Source organism: Notothenia rossii, assembly GCF_949606895.1.
Source record: "Notothenia rossii genome assembly, chromosome: 5".
Classification (NCBI taxonomy): Eukaryota; Metazoa; Chordata; class Actinopteri; order Perciformes; family Nototheniidae; genus Notothenia; species Notothenia rossii.
The window spans coordinates 90412574-90437375 of record NC_136903.1 but is presented as its reverse complement, the minus strand read 5'-3'; the positions used below and the strand labels follow the sequence as shown (position 1 = coordinate 90437375).

The window sequence follows — 24802 nt, the reverse complement described above, 5'->3', positions numbered from 1 at the left end:
TTTGCAAATTTACATGCACTAAAACCTATAAAACACACTACAGCAGAGGGAAAACCCCAAAAAGCAGAATAGGAAGGAAACCTTTAAAAATGCAAGAAAGAATAAACACCATAGGCTATATTTAGTTTTTGTCGATTTTATTTCATCAGGAAAGTTAAAAAGAAACATAAACCCAGTGATTACATTTGTAGATTAACACTACTAGATTATTTTATAACAACATTGAGTACAATTTATGAATATAATCAGTAGAGAAACAAAAACAGCACACTTCTAATCAGATATCCTCACAATCTACACAATTTATTTTTATAATCTCACACAGATGAATTCATTGCATGCAATTTATGACATTGTTTAATAACCCAAGGAGGTTAAAGCCCCGATGGTGCTGCATACAACTAAAGTCAGATTAAAATAGTAGGCCTACCCAACACACAAAACAAACATGTAGTTAATTATATCAAAAATAACTATTTCCACTTAATTCTTCATGTTAAAATGATTGTAATTGTTCTACAGAAAGTTAGTAATTATTAACCTGCACCCTCACAAACTTAGAAATATGATGTGAGTGTGTGTGTGTGTGTGTGTGTGTGTGTGTGTGTGTGTGTGTGTGTGTGTGTGTGTGTGTGTGTGTGTGTGTGTGTGTGTGTGTGTGTGTGTGTGTGTGTGTGTGTGTGTGTGTGTGTGTGTGTGTGTGTGTGTGTGTGTGTGTGTGTGTGTGTGTGTGTGTGTGTGTGTGTGTGTGTGTGTGTGTGTGTGTGTGTGTGTGTGTGCATGTGTGTGTGTTTGTGTGTGTGTGTGCGCGTATGTGTATGTGTTCTTAGTGAGTGCTGTATCTGGAGTTGTTCCTGGTCTCCGTTGTCTTGATCAGCAGTTTTGGAGCAGGAGAGGAGCTGTTACTGTGGTAGCCATTAGTACTTTTAGTACCTGGAGAGAAAAAGAGGGGAATTAATTTATAAATAAAATAACTAAGACAGTCTGTCTGCTGCATAAATGTGTGCGTCACTTTTTAGTGTCCCCTGGTTTCCGTTGTGTTTTGAGCTTCTTGCAGTGTTTTGTATTTGCAGCTTTTAGTAAACGCTGCTCATGTTTCCTGAAGTTGCTGAAGATGTGTCTTCATTTGCATGTGTTTTTATATTGCATCGTTTTTTAAACTGCAGGGCGTTTCTCCTATGGTAATGTTTTGGGCCGTTTTAGTGTGTAAACAAATATAGATTTACTTAAAGCAAGTGAGAAAGTGTGTTTTGTAATCTTGTTGAATGATCATTTTAGTGTGAGAACTTAAAACCAGAGTGCAGTGGAATGTTATTACAGTGGGGCAAAAAAGTATTTAGTCAGCCACCAATTGTGCAAGTTCTCCCACTTCAAAAGATGAGAGAAGCCTGTCATTTCCATCCTAGGTATACCTCAACTATGAGAGACAAAATGAGAAAAAAAAATCCAGAAAATCACATTGTCTGATTTATAAAGACTTTATTTGCAAATGATGGTGGAAAACGGGAGAACTTGCACTATTGGTGGCTGACTAAATACTTTTTTGCCCCACAGTAAGTATAATTACTGAACGACTGTAATGAAGTGCAAGTTGTAAGGACATGTACTTTACTTATGTATTTCCATTTATACAGAAAACAGTTAAATAACAATACAAACTTAAAATATGGACACGTCTAGACCTTCCTCAGTGTAATGGGGGAGAGTGTTACTTACTGTAGTTGGTCACAGTCTGGATGTTGAGGATGGACTGATGTCCGAGTCTGCAGAAGAAGAAGAGACAGAGAGAGAGTGTTGGTGTGTGTTTTATTGTACAGAAAGACACACACACTTTATGAAACTCCTCTCCTCCTCTCACCTGTCCTCCTCGCCCTCCAGCAGCTTCCTGTAGGTGGCGATCTCAATATCCAGAGCCAGTTTCAGGTTCATCAGGTCCTGCAGGCCAAGGAGAAAATCACACTTAAGTTGCCATGCAGTCCTGCAGCGTTTTACCATCACGGCCCCTTGTATACCCCCCCCCCCACACACAAACACACACACACACACACACACACACACACACACACACACACACACACACACACACACACACACACACACACACACACACACACACACACACACACACACACACACACACACACACACACACACACACACACACACACACACACACACACACACACACAATGTAGGCCTATATCGTTAATAACTGTGCAATATATTCCTGGCTGCTATATATTCAGAACTGTTACAGGATGTGTATTTTGTACATTGTGTAATATTTCTTTAAAAAAATGTATCTTAATTGTTTTTTAATTCGTGCTTCTTGGGTAATATTAAGCTGTCTTTGGCTCTTTTCTTGCTGTAATGAATGCCTGCTTCACTCATCGTATCAGTAATGAATGCAAATGTCCCCTCTGTGGGACAAATAAAGGTATCTGATTTATGCAGCTTATTTTTCGCAATATCCCAGAAGCCAATGGGGCAATCCCATTGCTTTTCTCAGAGGGAACCAGGGAGATGCTAAACATCATCACTGCAGCACTCCATCCTTCAGATCTGCCTTCACCAGGTAGCCCACATCCTGAATATAGGTCTCTCTCACCTGGTACTCCCGCAGCTGCCGGGCCATGTCCTGTTTGGCTCTCTGCAGAGCGTCCTCCAGGTCTCTGGTCCGAGCTTTGGCCTCCTTCACAGCCAGCTCTCCGCGCTCCTCAGTCTCCGCCAGCTGGTTCTCCAGAGCCCCGCGCTGAGAAAACACTCAAGTATGCTGGATCTGAAGTCTCCCCAAACACATCCGTGACTGCCCTGATCTCTTATTCTTCTTATCGACACATGCATTTCCAAGCATCTGGACTACCTATGTTGTAAACGTATTATCTTTTCAATTTACAAACAGCATCTACTGCACGTCTGTCCGTCCTGAGAAGCATCCTCCTCTGTTTCTCCTCCAGGTTTCTAACATTTTCCCCATTACCTGGGTTTCTCCCATTAACTGGGGGGTTTCTCCCATTACCTGGGGGGTTTCTCCCATTACCTGGGGGGTTTCTCCTACTAACTGGGGGGTTTCTCCTACTAACTGGGGGGTGTCTCCTATTAACTGGGGGTTTCTCCTACTAACTGGGGGGTGTCTCCTATTAACTGGGGGGTGTCTCCTATTAACTGGGGGGTTTCTCCTACTAACTGGGGGGTGTCTCCTATTAACTGGGGGGTTTCTCCTACTAATTGGGGGGTGTCTCCTATTAACTGGGGGGTTTCTCCCATTAACTGGGGGGTGTCTCCTATTAACTGGGGGGTTTCTCCTACTAACTGGGGGGTTTCTCCTACTAACTGGGGGGTTTCTCCTACTAACTGGGGGGTGTCTCCTATTAACTGGGGGTTTCTCCTACTAACTGGGGGGTGTCTCCTATTAACTGGGGGGTTTCTCCTACTAACTGGGGGGTGTCTCCTATTAACTGGGGGGTTTCTCCTATTAACTGGGGGGTTTCTCCTACTAACTGGGGGGTTTGGGGGTTTCTCCTACTAACTGGGGGGTTTCTCCTACTAACTGGGGGGTGTCTCCTATTAACTGGGGGGTTTCTCCCATTAACTGGGGGGTGTCTCCTATTAACTGGGGGGTTTCTCCTACTAACTGGGGGGTTTCTCCTACTAACTGGGGGGTTTCTCCTACTAACTGGGGGGTGTCTCCTACTAACTGGGGGGTTTCTCCTACTAACTGGGGGGTGTCTCCTATTAACTGGGTTTCTTTGGAAGTGTTTCCTTCTCCGATGTGAAGGTCCAAGGACAGAGGGGTGTCATATTAATATTCTGTACAAACTGTAAAGTCCACTGAGCTTTATAACTAAACATTGATTGATTGATTGATTGATTGATTGATTGATTGATTGATTGATTGATCTCACCATGTTCGAATCACAAATCAAAACTCACCTCTTCAGAACTGCTTTTAATCTGTAATTAATGTTGTGTTTTATATATTTTTAGTGTGTTGTTTTAATTATGTTTGAATGATTTTTCACTCTGTAAAGTGTCTTTGAGTTTCTAGAAAAGCGCTCTATAAATAAAATGCATTATTATTATTATGATCTAGAATGCTACCTTAGTGTTTCCTGGAGGTTTACCTGGGCTTTGACGGCCTCGATCTCGCTCTGCAGGCGGCTGATCAGACGGTTGACCTCGCCCACTTCTCCCTTCGAGACACGCAGCTCGTCTCCGTACTGATTCGCCTGCACCGACATCTGATCGAACTGAAGACAGAGGAACATCAGCTGCATCACTTTAAACAGAGTTAAGCATTATTAATGACTTCCAGGGACAAAAGAGTTTGGCGAACAACACATCATTTGTCCTTAAAGGTCTCCTATCATGCAGAATGCACTTTTGTATGTCTTGTATAAACATGTGTCCCCGGTGTGTAAGGGAACTCACGCAGCGTCAGGAAACAAAACCCTCTCCTTTCCTCTCCCTTTTTTTTTTTTTTTAAAATCTACTGACCCAGATTCAGCAGTTCTCTAACATGGCTGAAATATAATATAATTCTTTATTGTCATCACAGGTATAATGAGATGACAAGAGCTACTCCTTTTCTTTTCAAGGTGCATCAAAAATACAGAAAAAAACAAACAGGAGACGTACAACATTCAGGAGAAGACAACAAACAAACAACAAGCATTCATTCTTCAATATACAGATAAAGTTAAAGTGCAGGAATATATCTGTTTAAGCACAAATAACTATATTTGAATGTGTATATGTTGTGTCAGTGCAAGCTGGAGTTTAGCGCAGAGGGATATGAGGGATGTCTAAAATGGGTGATCAGGAGGATACGTCCCCAGCTGACCCAGAAAGAGACGCAGGTTCTGGTCCAGGCTCTCGTCATCTCACGCCTAGACTACTGCAACTCCCTCCTGGCTGGTCTGCCTGCATGTGCCATCCGACCTCTGCAGCTCATCCAGAATGCAGCGGTTCGTCTGGTCTTCAACCTTCCTAAATGTTCCCACACCACACCGCTCCTCCGCTCCCTTCACTGGCTTCCAGTAACTGCTAGAATCCACTTCAAGACACTGGTACTTGCGTACCATGCTGTGAATGGATCTGGCCCTTCCTACATCCAGGACATGGTTAAACCGTACACCCCAGCAAGTGCACTCCGCTCTGCATCAGCCAAACAGCTCGCTGCACCCGCACTGCGAGGGGGACCCAAGTTCCCATCAGCAAAAACTCGTGGGTTTGCTATCCTGGCTCCAAAATGGTGGAATGAGCTCCCCATTGAAATCAGGACAGCAGAAAGCTTACACATGTTCTTCAGACTGAAAACTCATCTCTTTGGACTCCACTTCCAGAGATAGAATTACTAACAAAGCACTTATATACTAATAAAGGGCTGGCTTATCTAAAGCCAGTTGAGTAGCACTTGAAATGTTTGGCTCTATGAAACCTGATGTTCTTATATGATTCTGTTTTCTTCAAGTTTGTACTTTGTTGGTCGAACGCACTTATTGTAAGTGGCTTTGGATAAAAGCGTGAGCTAAATGTAATGTAAAGTGATCTGTTTGATATTTTGAGCAAAGCACTTCATAGACATGTTTTTAATGTATTTTTATATATCTGAGACCCATAATATATGCCTAAAAGTAGCATAGCAGGAGACCTTTAAGATAGAAAGAAAACATAACACAACAAATGCAATTGTAGATGTTGTGATGGAGATTCAAAGAGCAGAGTACTGGAGACCGAGGAAGTAGAAGACCGACCTGATGTCTGACAAACTGAAGGTTTATCGAAAGGCTTTGCAAAAAACAGACAATATCGATCCAAGCAGCTCACAGAGAAAGTGCCCACGATGATAACATGGTCTGATCATCATGGACAAAGACACGTTGCAGATCTAAAGACGGATCTAAAGAAGAAGCTTCTTCTTCAGTCAGATGTTGGTCTTCTATTCTTCTCACAGTGTAGTATTGCAACTTTTACTTTAGGAGAGGATCAGAGTAATGCCATCCACCTCTGATCACGTTACAAGTCTTTTTCGTTGAGCTAGGTTTTGGTTTCACTCTCAAATAACAGTTTGTCAACCCCATTGTTTCGGAGATGTGAGTTCAGAGGGTCAAAAGTATAGTATCTCTGTTGAGTCTAAAACCACCAGACTCAGGGACAGCTTCATCCCACAGGCCATGAGACTATTAAACACCTCTTTAAAAGAACATCCATCTGTTTGCATCTTGCAGAATATTTCTCTAATAAATCACATTTACTTCTATATCGACTCTTCTCGCGCTATTTCTATTTATTTGTATTTACTTGCACTCTTTTATCTGTCTTATTTACTCTGTCCTATATATTCATGTTGCTCTGTTGGAGGAGCCTGTGACTTCAGTTTGTCATTGATATCTACACTGTAGCTAATGTACAAAAACAATAAAGCATATTGGAGCTATATTTGGCCACTTGACCCACTCTACCATGCTGCACTGCGTTATATATCAAATGCACCCTATAGGACTCATCACTGCACACTGTATAGCCTAACTGGATGGACCTCACTCACTATGCGTAGGATGCAGCATTGGTTTTTATTAATGTTTAAAGCCATTTTAGGAAAGCTTCCACTGTATATATGAGCCAGATTTGCTCCAGTTTGTGACTCTCACAACCTCAGATCCAGTGCCTGGATACGGGTCCAGGTTCCTGCCGTGCGGACTGAGGCTGGGAAAAGGAGTCTCTTTCATTTTGGTCCTTGTTCTTGGAATGACCTTCAATCACGCCTCAAACTGACGGCACTTGTCTCAATAGCCTGTTTTAAATTGAAGTTGTCAGAAGTCCTTACAACCAGCTGCTCTTGCAGTAATAAGTAGTACCTTTCTTACTGTCCTAATGTGCACAATGTAGTACTTTTTGTATTTTTTTGTTTACTTAGTTGTGTACTTTGTATTTTATATGTTTGTGTTATGTGTAACGTTGCTGCCTTCTTGGCCAGGTCAGCATTGTAAATGAGATTTTATCTCAATGCTTTTTATCTGGTTTAATAAAGGTTAAATAAATATAAATAAAATACTGATTTATATTATTTAATTGTTAAACATTTATTTTCTGGCTGATTGCTTACCTTTTATTTAGTGTAATTGAAGTTAATTGAAGTAATTGTTTAATTTCTATGTAATAAGCAATTAGGGGCTGGTATGTTAGAGCCATTTTCATTGAGTTATTATTGTCTGAATGTTAGACTTCATAACAATATAAAGTATATTAAACTCTTGATTATCAGGTCTTTTTGTGAGTCACACTATGGTTTATAATGTATTCATTTAAGGCTCACTTATTATTTGTTATATGTGCGTCAGTATCACGTGCATGTCTATGCCTATATATGGTAGGTTGATAGGACACAGCTGAGGGTGATGAGACGGGGAAGCGGAGAAGTCTTTTGACCGTGTTCTTTTTGTTCTTTTGGAGACTGTTAACTTTTATTTAGTATGAAGCGAAGAAATGTGTCCTGCTGTTTATATGCCGTCTGGACTAACGAATAAAGCTCATCTGATTCAACCACGTTCTCCGCTAATTTGTTTGGAAACAATGAGAAGCACGTCAAAACCCACAACCCCGATAGAGGTGGCTATGAAATTGTAGACAAGGATTGAAACGCCACCACACAGCACGAGGACTAAAACCACCAGACTCAGGGACAGTTTCAGAACTTTTGAAACAACATCCATAACATTAATCTGTTTGCAATTTATATATATATAAATGACTGTATATAGACTATTCTGCACAGTTTCTATTATATTCTGTTTCTATATTCAATTGTATTTACTTGTAGCCTACTATTGTATCTGTTGTATTGTGTTGCACTGATGGAGCAGCCTGTGACCTCAGATTTTCATTGTCATACCTGTAGCCATGTACACATGACGATAAGAGCCTTGAAACTTGTCTCTTTTATTTGGAAGGCAGTTTTGGGCACTGGGGGATTCTGTATATAGAAACTTGAAACAGTGAAGCTGGATATCTTTTCTTGCGCATGTTTCAGCAGTTCTTACTTTGCTCTTGTACCAGGCCTCGGCCTCCTCTCGGCTGCGGGCAGCGATCTCCTCGTACTGAGCTTTGACCTCCGATACGATCTGCTCCATGTTCAGGCTGCGGCTGTTGTCCATCTGCACCACCACTGAGGTGTCTTTGATGCTGGCCTGCAGCTCACGCAGCTCCTGGAGCACGGAACACAACACAAAGTGGTAAAAGACAGAATACGCCACAAAAGGGATATACACTGCAACACTCAGAAGCACTTATTTGGAGCTTTAGGTTTGCAGAATCCGTTTGAGACATTTTACAATTTGTTTTCTTGAAACTCAGTAATTAAGCTTGGATATGAACAAACCCTTTAAAAAAAAAAAGAGATAAAATATACCATCCGATATATCCAACAAGTGATGACCCAAATGTCTTTTTTTCTATTTGAGATGTTTACATTTTGAATTGTTTATTTCTAGTCTTTTAATTTCTCTAATATGCCTTGTCTTTTCCCAAATTGGGATCAATAAAGTACTTATTTTCTTATCTTATTGAAACACCACTTTGTGGGATACTTGCCAACCTTTAGACCTCAGAAATCGGGAGCATCTCAAAATGCAAAATTGGGGGGGGGGGGGGGGGTGGTAGTGGATCGCCGGAGCTGTTAGATTAACATTAACATGCTTATTGTAGTTGTAAGTGCACTGTCTTGCGGCCTGTAGCACCATTCTTGATGGAGCATAATGTGTGGGCTGGAAAAGGAGTAGGAGTGAAAGGAGAAAAGGAGTGAGTAGAGTAGTTGTCGATTCTTGTTCTGTTTTCTGTGAATATCTGCCTCACCCTCTCAGACTTTGAGTTGAGCGCGCTACTAAAGAGACGTGTTACCATGGAAACCAAACAATGGTGTAGCTGTATTAAAGTCCGAGTGGAAACAGTCGTGTGTAAATCTGATTTAGTCAGAAATCGGGAGAAATGCGGGAGAAATATGACCCCGGGAGGAAACCGGGAGAGGGCAATGAAATCGGGAGTCTCCCGCGAAAATCGGGAGGGTTGACAAGTATATGTAGGATGTTTACTTTTCAATAAATTAGATCCTTGAATTGAGGTTGAAGATACTGTTGTTTGGCCCTCCATTGAACAGGTACAAAGATATGTTAAATACAGCGTCACAGGTTTAGTACCTCCTCATACACGTTGCGCAGGAAGTTGATTTCATCAGTCAGAGATCCAACTTTATCCTCCAGGTCGGCCTTCACCAGGTAGGCTGAGTCTACATCCTGAAAACACAGAAACAAACCACATATTTAACGACAGTCTGTAGCCATGACAACTGATGGCATGCTAGGCTAATTAGCATAAAGTCAAGCTAAGGCTAATGGGAATGTCATTTTGGATAGACCTGGTTTGTTTTGTGTCTTTTATTCGGGCCAGGGTTGCTGGAGCAGAAGTCCAGTTTATTTCCGAGAATAGGAAGAAAAATGCAAAATATTTCTTGAATGGAGCAGAGCGAAGGTCCCAAAGCTTTCATGGCTTTTAATTCAAGTGGGGAGGAAGGGATGGGAGATAAGCAGGACAGAAAGGAAAGTACAATGGAGAGGTTCCTCTTACACCACACCTGAGTTTCATGAATGACTGAATGTGTGCTGACCTTCTTCAGGATAACAAAGTCGTTCTCCAGGTTGTTCCTCTTGTTAATCTCGTCCTCATATCTGGGACGGAGACAAGACACAAGTCAAATGTTATATAAGGAGAAAAACACAACTCACAGTGGCTTTATTTACGAACGCAGTGGTTTGATGTAACAATAATAATAACAATAATAACAATAATAATAATAATAATAATAATAATAATAATGCATTGTATTTGTTACATCAACATGTGTCCCTTCTTCTTCATGTCTCTTCTACATCAACATGTGTCCCCTCTTCCTCATGTCTCTTCTACATCAACACGTGTCCCCTCTTCTTCATGTCTCTTCTACATCAACATGTGTCCCCTCTTCTTCATGTCTCTTCTACATCAACATGTGTCCCCTCTTCTTCATGTCTCTTCTACATCAACATGTGTCCCCTCTTCTTCATGTCTCTTCTACATCAGCATGTGTCCCCTCTTCTCCATGTCTCTTCTACATCAACATGTGTCCCCTCTTCTTCATGTCTCTTCTACATCAACATGTGTCCCCTCTTCTTCATGTCTCTTCTACATCAACATGTGTCCCCTCTTCTTCACGTCTCTTCTCAACATGTGTCCCCTCTTCTCCATGTCTCTTCTACATCAACATGTGTCCCCTCTTCTTCATGTCTCTTCTACATCAACATGTGTCCCCTCTTCTTCATGTCTCTTCTACATCAACATGTGTCCCCTCTTCTTCACGTCTCTTCTCAACATGTGTCCCCTCTTCTCCATGTCTCTTCTACATCAACATGTGTCCCCTCTTCTTCATGTCTCTTCTACATCAACATGTGTCCCCTCTTCTTCATGTCTCTTCTACATCAACATGTGTCCCCTCTTCTCCATGTCTCTTCTACATCAACATGTGTCCCCTCTTCTTCATGTCTCTTCTACATCAACATGTGTCCCCTCTTCTCCATGTCTCTTCTATATCAACATGTGTCCCCTCTTCTCCATGTCTCTTCTATATCAACATGTGTCCCCTCTTCTTCATGTCTCTTCTACATCAACATGTGTCCCCTCTTCTCCATGTCTCTTCTATATCAACATGTGTCCCCTCTTCTCCATGTCTCTTCTATATCAACATGTGTCCCCTCTTCTTCATGTCTCTTCTACATCAACATGTGTCCCCTCTTCTTCATGTCTCTTCTATATCAACATGTGTCCCCTCTTCTCCATGTCTCTTCTATATCAACATGTGTCCCCTCTTCTTCATGTCTCTTCTACATCAACATGTGTCCCCTCTTCTTCATGTCTCTTCTATATCAACATGTGTCCCCTCTTCTTCATGTCTCTTCTACATCAACATGTGTCCCCTCTTCTTCATGTCTCTTCTATATCAACATGTGTCCTCTCTTCTCCATGTCTCTTCTATATCAACATGTGTCCCCTCTTCTTCATGTCTCTTCTACATCAACATGTGTCCCCTCTTCTTCATGTCTCTTCTATATCAACATGTGTCCCCTCTTCTCCATGTCTCTTCTACATCAACATGTGTCCCCTCTTCTTCATGTCTCTTCTACATCAACATGTGTCCCCCCTTCTTCATGTCTCTTCTCAACATGTGTCCCCTCTTCTTCATGTCTCTTCTACATCAACATGTGTCCCCTCTTCTTCATGTCTCTTCTACATCAACATGTGTCCCCTCTTCTTCCTGTCTCTTCTACATCAACATGTGTCCCCTCTTCTTCATGTCTCTTCTACATCAACATGTGTCCCCTCTTCTCCATGTCTCTTCTACATCAACATGTGTCCCCTCTTCTCCATGTCTCTTCTACATCAACATGTGTCCCCTCTTCTCCATGTCTCTTCTACATCAACATGTGTCCCCTCTTCCTCATGTCTCTTCTACATCAACATGTGTCCCCTCTTCTTCATGTCTCTTCTACATCAACATGTGTCCCCTCTTCCTCATGTCTCTTCTACATCAACATGTGTCCCCTCTTCCTCATGTCTCTTCTACATCAACATGTGTCCCCTCTTCTTCATGTCTCTTCTACATCAACATGTGTACCCTCTTCCTCATGTCTCTTCTACATCAACATGTGTCCCCTCTTCTCCATGTCTCTTCTACATCAACATGTGTCCCCTCTTCTTCATGTCTCTTCTACATCAACATGTGTCCCCTCTTCTCCATGTCTCTTCTACATCAACATGTGTCCCCTCTCCTTCGTGTCTCTTCTACATCAACATGTGTCCCCTCTTCTCCATGTCTCTTCTACATCAACATGTGTCCCCTCTTCTCCATGTCTCTTCTACATCAACATGTGTCCCCTCTTCCTCATGTCTCTTCTACATCAACATGTGTCCCCTCTTCTTCATGTCTCTTCTACATCAACATGTGTCCCCTCTTCTCCATGTCTCTTCTACATCAACATGTGTCCCCTCTTCTTCATGTCTCTTCTACATCAACATGTGTCCCCTCTTCTTCATGTCTCTTTTACATCAACATGTGTCCCCTCTTCTTCATGTCTCTTCTACATCAACATGTGTCCCCCCTTCTTCATGTCTCTTCTCAACATGTGTCCCCTCTTCTTCATGTCTCTTCTACATCAACATGTGTCCCCTCTTCTTCCTGTCTCTTCTACATCAACATGTGTCCCCTCTTCTTCATGTCTCTTCTACATCAACATGTGTCCCCTCTTCTCAATGTCTCTTCTACATCAACATGTGTCCCCTCTTCTTCATGTCTCTTCTACATCAACATGTGTCCCCTCTTCTTCATGTCTCTTCTACATCAACATGAGTCCCCTCTTCTTCATGTCTCTTCTACATCAACATGTGTCCCCTCTTCTCCATGTCTCTTCTACATCAACATGTGTCCCCTCTTCTCCATGTCTCTTCTACATCAACATGTGTCCCCTCTTCCTCATGTCTCTTCTACATCAACATGTGTCCCCTCTTCTTCATGTCTCTTCTACATCAACATGTGTCCCCTCTTCTCCATGTCTCTTCTACATCAACATGTGTCCCCTCTTCTTCATGTCTCTTCTACATCAACATGTGTCCCCTCTTCTTCATGTCTCTTTTACATCAACATGTGTCCCCCCTTCTTCATGTCTCTTCTCAACATGTGTCCCCTCTTCTTCATGTCTCTTCTACATCAACATGTGTCCCCTCTTCTTCATGTCTCTTCTACATCAACATGTGTCCCCTCTTCTCCATGTCTCTTCTACATCAACATGTGTCCCCTCTTCTTCATGTCTCTTCTACATCAACATGTGTCCCCTCTTCTTCATGTCTCTTCTACATCAACATGTGTCCCCTCTTCTTCATGTCTCTTCTACATCAACATGTGTCCCCTCTTCTTCATGTCTCTTCTACATCAACATGTGTCCCCTCTTCTCCATGTCTCTTCTACATCAACATGTGTCCCCTCTTCTCCATGTCTCTTCTACATCAACATGTGTCCCCTCTTCTTCATGTCTCTTCTACATCAACATGTGTCCCCTCTTCTTCATGTCTCTTCTACATCAACATGTGTCCCCTCTTCTCCATGTCTCTTCTACATCAACATGTGTCCCCTCTTCTTCATGTCTCTTCTTCATCAACATGTGTCCCCTCTTCTTCATGTCTCTTCTACATCAACATGTGTCCCCTCTTCTTCATGTCTCTTCTACATCAACATGAGTCCCCTCTTCTCCATGTCTCTTCTACATCAACATGTGTCCCCTCTTCTTCATGTCTCTTCTACATCAACATGTGTCCCCTCTTCTTCATGTCTCTTCTACATCAACATGTGTCCCCTCTTCTTCACGTCTCTTCTCAACATGTGTCCCCTCTTCTTCATGTCTCTTCTACATCAACATGTGTCCCCCCTTCTTCATGTCTCTTCTCAACATGTGTCCCCTCTTCTTCATGTCTCTTCTACATCAACATGTGTCCCCTCTTCTTCATGTCTCTTCTACATCAACATGTGTCCCCTCTTCTTCATGTCTCTTCTACATCAACATGTGTCCCCTCTTCTTCATGTCTCTTCTACATCAACATGTGTCCCCTCTTCTTCATGTCTCTTCTACATCAACATGTGTCCCCTCTTCTTCATGTCTCTTCTACATGAACATGTGTCCCCTCTTCTCCATGTCTCTTCTACATCAACACGTGTCCCCTCTTCTTCATGTCTCTTCTACATGAACATGTGTCCCCTCTTCTTCATGTCTCTTCTACATCAACATGTGTCCCCTCTTCTCCATGTCTCTTCTACATCAACATGTGTCCCCTCTTCTTCATGTCTCTTCTACATCAACATGTGTCCCCTCTTCTTCATGTCTCTTCTACATCAACATGTGTCCCCTCTTCTCCATGTCTCTTCTACATCAACATGTGTCCCCCCTTCTTCATGTCTCTTCTACATCAACATGTGTCCCCTCTTCTCCATGTCTCTTCTACATCAACATGTGTCCCCTCTTCTTCATGTCTCTTCTACATCAACATGTGTCCCCTCTTCTTCATGTCTCTTCTACATCAACATGTGTCCCCTCTTCTTCATGTCTCTTCTACATCAACATGTGTCCCCTCTTCCTCATGTCTCTTCTACATCAACATGTGTCCCCTCTTCTTCATGTCTCTTCTACATCAACATGTGTCCCCTCTTCTTCATGTCTCTTCTACATCAACATGTGTCCCCTCTCATTCATGTCTCTTCTACATCAACATGTGTTCCCTCTTCTTCATGTCTCTTCTACATCAACATGTGTCCCCTCTTCTTCATGTCTCTTCTACATCAACATGTGTCCCCTCTTCTTCATGTCTCTTCTACATCAACATGTGTCCCCTCTTCTCCATGTCTCTTCTACATCAACATGTGTCCCCTCTTCTTCATGTCTCTTCTACATCAACATGTGTCCCCTCTTCTCCATGTCTCTTCTACATCAACATGTGTCCCCTCTTCTTCATGTCTCTTCTACATCAACATGTGTCCCCTCTTCTTCATGTCTCTTCTACATCAACATGTGTCCCCTCTTCTTCATGTCTCTTCTACATCAACATGTGTCCCCTCTTCCTCATGTCTCTTCTACATCAACATGTGTCCCCTCTTCTTCATGTCTCTTCTACATCAACATGTGTCCCCTCTTCTTCATGTCTCTTCTACATCAACATGTGTCCCCTCTCATTCATGTCTCTTCTACATCAACATGTGTTCCCTCTTCTTCATGTCTCTTCTACATCAACATGTGTCCCCTCTTCTTCATGTCTCTTCTACATCAACATGTGTCCCCTCTTCTTCATGTCTCTTCTACATCAACATGTGTCCCCTCTGTGGAAAGAGACTCTGAAAGTTTCAGGAACAAAGATTCTCTCTCTTTTTGTCCATTTCTATAAAAACCTGTCTGAAAATGAGCTGATCAGATTTTGGCCACTTTATGATGTCATAACGATGTTTTGTCTTGTGTAACCATTAGCCAATCAGCAACCAAGGTAACCCCCCCCCCCCCCCCCCCCTTATCACCTGAATCTCCTCCTAGAGCTCCATTGAGTTCTTTGTAACCAAATGTCTTTCAGAGGGGCGTGGGGAGGGGCTCCTTATTTTCATCTAAAGTAACAGACAGAGAATCAGCACTTTGGAAACAGGGCTGAAACAGAGGGGATTATGGGTAATGCTGCAATGATCTGTTTGGTGTTTCAGCCAATCAGAGACAGGCTCTGTATATATCTGAGACAAAAGATAAAGTTGACTTTTACTTTTAAAATATATAAAACCCATGTACTTGTGCTTGTAGTCCTCCACCAGGCCCTGCATGTTCCTCAGCTCTCCGTCCAGTTTGGTCTTGTCGTTGTTGACCAGGTCCATCTGGCGCCTCAGACCCGCCATATAGGCCTCGAACAGGGGCTCCACGTTGGAGTGGACCGCCCCCTGACCCTGCAGGAGGTCCAGCTTCGTCTCCAGCATCTTGTTCTGCTGCTCCAGGAAACGCACCTAACGTTGGAGGGGTAAGAATAACAGAGGAAGAGTCTTTAAAGTATATCCAGACGATGCAGAAGGTTGGCAGCTAGTCAATAAATACCTTTGAACAGGAAGTAGTGTACAAATACTTTGTTAAGTACATTTTTCTGGTATCAGTACTTTACTCCACAACTTTTTACTTTTACTTCTTACATTTTGAACCCAAATACCTGAACTTTCTACTTCTTACATTTTGAACCCAAATACCTGTACTTTCTACTTCTTACATGTTGAACTCAAATACCTGTACTTTCTACTTCTTACATGTTGAACTGAAATACCTGTACTTTCTACTTCTTACATGTTGAACTGAAATACCTGTACTTTCTACTTCTTACATGTTGAACTCAAATACCTGTACTTTCTACTTCTCACATGTTGAACTGAAATACCTGTACTTTCTACTTCTTACATGTTGAACTCAAATACCTGTACTTTCTACTTCTTACATGTTGAACTGAAATACCTGTACTTTCTACTTCTTACATGTTGAACTCAAATACCTGTACTTTCTACTTCTCACATGTTGAACTCAAATACCTGTACTTTCTACTTCTCACATGTTGAACTCAAATACCTGTACTTTCTACTTCTTACATGTTGAACTCAAATACCTGTACTTTCTACTTCTTACATGTTGAACCCAAATACCTGTACTTTCTACTTCTTACATGTTGAACCCAAATACCTGTACTTTCTACTTCTTACATATTGAACACAAATACCTGTACTTTCTACTTCTTACATGTTGAACTCAAATACCTGTACTTTCTACTTCTTACATGTTGAACCCAAATACCTGTACTTTCTACTTCTTACATGTTGAACACAAATACCTGTACTTTCTACTTCTCACATGTTGAACACAAATACCTGTACTTTCTACTTCTCACATGTTGAACTCAAATACCTGTACTTTCTACTTCTTACATGTTGAACCCAAATACCTGAACTTTCTACTTCTTACATTTTGAACCCAAATACCTGTACTTTCTACTTCTTACATGTTGAACCCAAATACCTGTACTTTCTACTTCTTACATGTTGAACCCAAATACCTGTACTTTCTACTTCTTACATTTTGAACCCAAATACCTGTACTTTCTACTTCTTACATGTTGAACACAAATACCTGTACTTTCTACTTCTTACATGTTGAACTCAAATACCTGTACTTTCTACTTCTTATATGTTGAACTCAAATACCTGTACTTTCTACTTCTTACATGTTGAACTCAAATACCTGTACTTTCTACTTCTTACATGTTGAACTCAAATACCTGTACTTTCTACTTCTCTCATTTTCCAAACAGGCTGGTTCCTTTAGTCTGAATGTGTGTTTGGTGGCGTGATCATTATTATTTAGAGTCATTGCGTGCCTATTGATTTGAAGACGATCCGTGTATCCATCATTTCCTGGTCTTCTCTAAAGAAGAGGGACCAATGAAAACGTTGTCATGTCGCCGTTGTTCAACATCGAAACATTCATTAGCGTTGTCGTCTCTTCTGAAAATATTTTTTGTTTACTGAAACGTTTAGGTAAACGTTGTCCCTTTTTCAAAATGTTTTTGTGTTTTCTGGAATGGTTTGTGAAACATTGTTCAGTTCTCTGAATTATCTCTGTATTTTCTGAAAAGTTTTTTCTGAAATGTTATGTTTTGACCTTCAGGGCCACCGTAGTAAATACTATTTTCCCTGTGAGCTCGGACCATCACGAACATCATCATCTCATCTTGACCTCCAGACATCCGGAGCCTCCTCACATAAAGCCTCTCAGAGCAGAGGATGAACAAACCAAACATTCCTTCATGACCAATCACTTCCTCCTCAGCAGATAATAACACATTACATACAAATGTTTTTGTAGCTGCAGAATGAGGTCCGTCTTCAGAGGTAGAACTGTCATCGTTCCAGCATCTCAACACCGGCCTGTATCTGCTCAGCTCGTGTTTCCCGCCTGCAGCCGGGTATATCCAACACTTTTTATCCCTCCTGCCTCCGAAACAAAGCCTGTGTTGTGTTCGGAGGAGAATGATCTCTCCCTCGGAGAAACAACCGCTATCATCCGGTTACAACAACTCAAAGGACGGAAATGGGACGGATAGCTTAAAGGGGACCTATCATGCAAAATGCACTTTTTGATGTCTTTTATACATAAATGTGTCCCCGGTCTGTCGGGGAACTCACGCAGCGTCAGAAAATAAAACCTTCTCTCTTTTCCTCCGTACCCAAATCTCTAAAAATGGGGGAACAACGGAGCTGATCCAGATTTGCGTCCGATATGACGTAATATCTGAAATGTGGACCCACGGCCCAATCAGAAACGTTGCTATCAGAAACAATGCCCGCCTGTTTTGGACGTAATATGGTCGGTGTTTACATTAGCATGGCTAACACTCAGAGCTAACCTGTACTGGAGAGCATGTGTGTGAAGAAGCAGGAAGTAAAAAGGAACTCACCTTGTGGTATAACCGGCAAGAGAGAAAGCCTTTGAGCTCCATACTGTTTCAGAGACAATCCTTGATAATCCATGATATGGCGTTTCATCACGGCAGTATTTAGTTTAGACAGTAGCTGCCGGGTCCCGCATCAGCTCTGACCCCTTCTAAAGCCTTTTTTTTTTTTAAACCATTATTCCCCAAATCAGTACTTTAGAAACAGGAAGTGAAATAGAAGGGTATGAGGCATGGCTAGAATGGGTGATCTGTTTGGTATTTTGAACAAAACACTTCATAGACATGTTTTTTGATATATTTTTATATATCTGAGACCTATGCTATTGCCTACAAATAGCATGATACAGTAGGTGCCCTTTAAATATCCGTAATGCCACCGATTCAAGGTTTAAATGGCCGTCTAAATCCCAGGTGCATTCCCTCAAGCTCGATTTAAGGTTTGTAGCCCTTTTACCAGGCAAACTATATGCATTTCATTAATGCACACAATGTACACACTATCTGTTTTCTTTTTTTATTACTGCCGAATTTTATTTCATAATTTATTCCATTCTATTTCTACTGCTATATTTGACTATATTTGTATTATTGTTTTAATATGTTTTAATGTTATTATAGTGTTCTTAAAATAGTTCTCTATCTGTGTTTTTAATTTTTGTTTTACTTTTATGTATGCACCTTGACATTAAGTCAAATTCCTCGTACGTGTCAACCTACCTGGTAATAAACCTGATTCTGATTCTTTCTGCAAATACCAGTAGCAGCAAATGTTTTTATGCTCAGTTTCTCTGCTTCACATATTGGGAAAAACGTTGTAATGCACTTTGAATGTCCTCGCTGTTGAAATGTTCTAAATCAATTTACTCGCTGTGTCTTGGAATGCCTTGCTATCACATTTCCATGTATGTTGGTTCATGCAGAATTAAACTGGGTTATCTTCCAGCATCCTGCTTTCTGCATCAGACAGATTACTCTCGACATGGGGGGGTCTCTTTAATGTTTTAATGCTGTGTGCAGCAGCCATATTGGATTACACAGTTAAGTGCAGGGTATGTTTATTAGTCCGTTGCCTTTTAGCAGGTCTGAGGGGAAGAAGAAGAGGTCCTATTGCCTCAAAGTCCACAATTGGAAGTACTCAAGACCATTTATTGCCATTATGCAACCAGGACCCAAAAGAGTCCCACTTCTCCTGCAGCTCAAAGCTTCTCTAACCACGAAAGCAAACAGAGAGTCTTTTGTGTGTCAGCTGGAAATACAACATGAGACTCGTACAGAGAACAGGATGGAGTTACAAAACGTCTTTCTATCATAATATTCTCTCTTGAAACTCTACAATTAGAAACGTTAGTAACTTACACCCCAAAATTATCAATTATGTTACTTAGCATGTACTCCAATGTCTTACAAACACGTTGGCAATTCATATCAGCATGTAGTGTCTCTACTTTAAAGAGTCCTCTCCTGCTGATGTTCAGGTGTATATCAGTATGTAGTATCTCTACTTTAAAGAGTTCTCTCCTGCTGATGTTCAGGTGTATATCAGTATGTAGTGTCTCTACTTTAAAGAGTCCTCTCCTGCTGATGTTCAGGTGTATATCAGTATGTAGTGTCTCTACTTTAAAGAGTCCTCTCCTGCTGATGTTCAGGTGTATATCAGTATGTAGTGTCTCTACTTTAAAGAGTCCTCTCCTGCTGATGTTCAGGTGTATATCAGTATGTAGTGTCTCTACTTTAAAGAGTCCTCTACTGCTGATGTTCAGGTGTATATCAGTATGTAGTGTCTCTACTTTAAAGAGTCCTCTCCTGCTGATGTTCAGGTGTATATCAGTAGGTAGTGTCTCTACTTTAAAGAGTCCTCTTCTGCTGATGTTCAGGTGTGTATCAGTATGTAATGTCTCTACTTTAAAGAGTCCTCTCCTGCTGATGTTGAGGTGTGTATCATTATGTAGTGTCTCTACTTTAAAGAGTCCTCTCCTGCTGATGTTCAGGTGTGTATAAGTATGTAATGTCTCTACTTTAAAGAGTCCTCTCCTGCTGATGTTCAGGTGTATATCAGTATGTAGTGTCTCTACTTTAAAGATTCCCCTCCTGCTGATGTTCAGGTGTATATCAGTATGTAGTGTCTCTACTTTAAAGAGTCCTCTCCTGCTGATGTTCAGGTGTATATCAGTATGTAGTGTCTCTACTTTAAAGATTCCCCTCCTGCTGATGCTCAGGTGTATATCAGTATGTAGTGTCTCTACTTTAAAGAGTCCTCTCCTGCTGATGTTCAGGAGTATATCAGTATGTAGTGTCTCTACTTTAAAGAGTCCTCTCCTGCTGATGTTCAGGTGTATATCAGTATGTAGTGTCTCCACTTTAAAGAGTCCTCTCCTGCTGATGTTCAGGAGTATATCAGTATGTAGTGTCTCTACTTTAAAGAGTCCTCTCCTGCTGATGTTCAGGTGTATATCAGTATGTAGTGTCTCTACTTTAAAGAGTCCTCTCCTGCTGATGTTCAGGTGTATATCAGTATGTAGTGTCTCTACTTTAAAGAGTCCTCTCCTGCTGATGTTCAGGTGTATATCAGTATGTAGTGTCTCTACTTTAAAGAGTCCTCTCCTGCTGATGTTCAGGTGTATATCAGTATGTAGTGTCTCTACTTTAAAGAGTCCTCTCCGGCTGATGTTCAGGTGTATATCAGTATGTAGTGTCTCTACTTTAAAGAGTCCTCTCCTGCTGATGTTCAGGTGTATATCAGTATGTAGTGTCTCTACTTTAAAGAGTCCTCTCCTGCTGATGTTCAGGTGTATATCAGTATGTAGTGTCTCTACATGTCTCCATGCTTTAATGTTCAAAAGCTCTTTATTTCTCTCATACTGCCTGTGCTGCAGCACCTCCTTTCACCCTCTGTCTGAAACCAGAGCCCAGTCTGCTCTGATTGGTTAGCTGGCCGGCTCTGTTGTGATTGGTCAACCGCTTAGAGATGTCCCCCCTCTTAGCCTATCACGTACAATGTGTTGGAGCGCTAGCCAGTAGGAGTGTGAGTGTTATGTAGTGATGTCACTGTGTTCAGGAAGTAAACAAAGAAATTCAATGGAGGGAACACAGGGATTTTAGCCGTTGCAGACCATTTCCATGCACAAAACCGGATCACACCACAGGGAAGGGAAACCAACAAAAAGCAGAATAAGGACTTTTTGTGGTCCATAACAAAAAGTACATTTGTAGATATGTCTCTGTGTCTCTGTGCCTCTGTGTCTCTGTGTCTCTGTGCACATGAAGTGAATCTCTCCTGAAGCAACAATGGCTCCTTTGTGAGGCGTGTTATCGACTCCGTGAGAAACAGAGATGTTCCCTGAGTACGGTTTCAATGAACGGCTTTATCTCAGAGTGGCTTTCTCCTCCTGTGGGAAAAACTCAGCTTCTCCTCAGACTGACTTCCCCAATTTAACACCCATTATTTTACTTTTTTATGACAGGTATCCCCCATGAAAGCTCCTTTTAGATCAGCTGGTGAAGGTCGTCCTCAAGGTCAGCGTGTGTTGTTGAAGTGGCTCTAACCAATTTTTAAATAACAATGAAATGTGACAGTGTCAACATTTGGGGGCACATTTTAAAGGACACATCAAATGCAAATAAAGTCTGATAAAGATGAGAACAGTTGTTGCTCATGAAAGTAACATTTGTTTGTAGGATAAAGGGTGTGCTGTTTCATTTTTCAAACTGTTCCATATTGTTATTGCCTTTTAAAAGATCAGGTCAGTGGATTACATTTCCATTTTGAAGCAGATTACTTTTTTATTTAGATTATAAAAAAGTCAGGAAATAGTGGGAACAAATTGGAATTATTATTCCATGACCTTATTGATAGCTATAATCTGGCATAAAGCATATCTTCTCTCTGAGATGTATTTGGATGCATAGAAGCAGCATATCCTCACATTTGAAAGACTAAAATAATATTGTTATTTTTGTAGGAATACTGCAGTGCAGAAAAACCTAGCTACAAGTCCCCAATCAAATATTATAAGTAAAAGCGCTGGTATTCAAGTATTACGTAGCAAAACATGGAAATACTTGAATAAAGTAGTTCATATTTTACACATCTGTTTTTTTATCTTGGTATTTTGATTTTGGCTAATTTTAATGTGAAACTGTCCAAGGACTGCAGATGGAAATGAGTTGTTAGCTATAATCTGGCGTCTCAACTCTTTTTGATTTATGAATTTATTTCAATGTAAATTCTGATATATTTCACTATATTCCCCATTGACATCAGGACAGCAGAAAGCTTACACGTCTCCCGGCGCAGACTGAAGACTCATCTCTTTGGACTCCACTTCGAGAGATAGAATTACCAACAAAGCACTTAAATACTTAAATACTTTTTTTTTCTTAAAATTGTTCTCTATCTGTGTTTTACATTTTTGTTTTACTTTTATGTATTCACCACGACACCAAGTCAAATTCCTCGTACGTGTCAACCTACCTGGTAATAAACCTGATTCTGATTCTGATGCATTCAATCAAGACATTTAACAATAATAAACAAATGGCTTCCCCCCCCCCCTGTAAAGCTGAATGGAGCTCCATCTCTTTACCTTGTCGATGAAACATGGAAATACTTGAAAAACGTAGTGACAGTAGTATTTTATACATCTGTATTTTGATCTGTTTGAATTGTGTGTGGCACTAGGTGATTGTTATGTGTGTAACTAAGGACTACAGATGGAAAGGAGCTTTTAGCTTTGATCTGGCGTCTTAACTCTTAACTCTGTATTTTAATGCATTTAATAAAGACATATAATAATAATAAAAACACGTTTTAATCTCCCCCCTCTGTAAATGATGAATGGTCTCTTCTGTATGAGGTTTATTTCTATGCATGATCCTTGTTCAATAAAGACATCTAACAATAATACAAAATGCCTTTCCCCCTCCTGTAAAGCTGAATGGAGCTCCGTCTCTATACCTTGTCTATGAAGGTGGCGAAGCGGTTGTTGAGGCTCTTGATCTGCTCCTTCTCGTGGGCGCGGCTCATGGAGAGGCTGGGGTCTATCTCCAGGTTCAGAGGGGCCAGCAGGCTCCTGTTGACGGACAGAGAGGCCAGCGGGGCCCCGAGGCCGTGGTGGAGCCCGTTAGTGCCTGCGTACAAAGAGCTGCTGCTCAAAGAGAGACCGCTGAAACCTCCAGGACCAGAACCATAGCCACTGAGCCTCCTGGAGCCAACTCCACTGCTGCTGCGGACTGAACTGCTGGAGCTGATCCGCTTCGAACGACTCAGACTCATCGTGGAGGGAGAGCAGCTGAGACTTAGAGAAAGATGGACTCAGGTTGTGGATTGAAAGGAAGCAGAGAGGCAGGTTCTGCAAAGACTAAGACAATAGAAGAGCTTTGGGATCAAATGCAGAAGAAGAAGACTTGCAGAAAATGGTAGTCAGAAAGAAGTGGACCAGTCAGTGAGATGTCCGGCCACAGTGAGCTGTCTCAGGTGTCTCGTGCCTTTTCAATCCTCTCCCGAAGGAGGAGGGGACGGGGTGTCAAATATCTGACTTTCAGGGGAAATGTCAAGAAGCTTCCTGTTCATTCTGCTGGAGGACGAAGCCTGTTCAAAAACAATCCACAACTGAACCTTTCAAAAAACTTCATTGCAGTCTTTTTTGGAGAAAAGCTGATCTACTTGTTTGTTTGGCTCCTTATTTCAGCCGCACTGCCTCTGGTCAGTTAACCATGAGAGGTGAGGTGTCTGTGTGATTGTATTTCATTCTACTTTAGGGTTTAAAACCAGCCCAATCAGGTCATTTATATGAACACGATATGATACAACAATACGTAGTCTGAAATGTTACTTCACAGCAGCTCTATCTGCAGCATCAACAATGACATATACAAGGAAACAGACATTTAACCAGAGGTGGGAGAAGTACTCAGATCGTGTACTTGAGTCAAAGTAGAAGTACTCTGATCGTGTACTTGAGTCAAAGTAGAAGTACTCAGGTCGTGTACTTGAGTCAAAGTAGAAGTACTCAGGTCGTGTACTTGAGTCAAAGTAGAAGTACTCAGGTCGTGTACTTGAGTCAAAGTAGAAGTACTCAGATCTTGTACTTGAGTCAAAGTAGAAGTACTCAGGTCGTGTACTTGAGTCAAAGTAGAAGTACTCAGGTCGTGTACTTGAGTCAAAGTAGAAGTACTCAGATCTTGTACTTTTACATTACATTACATGACATGACACATGTTAGACGCTTTTATCCAAAGCGACTTACATTCTCAATACTGTGGACGATCCCCTCAGGAGCACTTTGGGGTGAAGTGTCTCAGGGACACAACGACATGCTGACTGCAGTGGGGTTTGAACCTGTGACCCCTCTGATCCCAACACCAACGGACAACCCACTGCACCACACACCTCCCTACTTGAGTAAAAGTAGAAGTACTCAGATCTTGTACTTGAGTGAAAGTAGAAGTACTCAGATCTTGTTCTTGAGTAAAAGTAGAAGTACTCAGGTCTTGTTCTTGAGTAAAAGTAGAAGTACTCAGATCTTGTACTTGAGTAAAAGTAGAAGTACTCAGATCTTGTCCTTGAGTAAAAGTAGAAGTACTCAGATCTTGTACTTGAGTAAAAGTAGAAGTACTCAGATCTTGTACTTGAGTAAAAGTAGAAGTACTCAGATCTTGTTCTTGAGTAAAAGTAGAAGTACTCAGATCTTGTACTTGAGTAAAAGTAGAAGTACTC

At 41.4% G+C, this 24802-nt stretch overlaps 1 protein-coding gene across 1 annotated transcript; it reads right to left on the bottom strand.

The window, feature by feature from the left end:
- Positions 1-120: 120 nt before the first annotated feature.
- LOC307041510 (keratin, type II cytoskeletal 8) lies at positions 121-23390 on the bottom strand. Its single transcript, XM_079684966.1, has 10 exons — positions 23042-23390; positions 15396-15604; positions 9662-9722; positions 9195-9290; positions 8043-8207; positions 4125-4250; positions 2609-2752; positions 1859-1935; positions 1717-1763; positions 121-933 (listed from the first exon to the last, which is right to left on the bottom strand). The coding sequence occupies exons 1-10, from the start codon at positions 23357-23359 to the stop codon at positions 827-829; spliced, it is 1350 nt and encodes a 449-aa protein (XP_079541092.1). The 5' UTR covers positions 23360-23390; the 3' UTR covers positions 121-826.
- Positions 23391-24802: the final 1412 nt, after the last annotated feature.

Bases quoted from the DNA above. Each gene is read 5' to 3' on its own strand.
- LOC307041510 (XM_079684966.1), bottom strand. From the start codon at position 23,359: ATGAGTCTGAGTCGTTCGAAGCGGATCAGCTCCAGCAGTTCAGTCCGC. The intron at 1,936-2,608 runs GTGAGAGAGACC...CTTGGCCTGCAG, and splicing joins GGCAGCTGCGGGAGTACCAG to GACCTGATGAACCTGAAACT. The intron at 934-1,716 runs GTAAGTAACACT...TTTTCTCTCCAG, and splicing joins CCAGACTGTGACCAACTACA to GTACTAAAAGTACTAATGGC.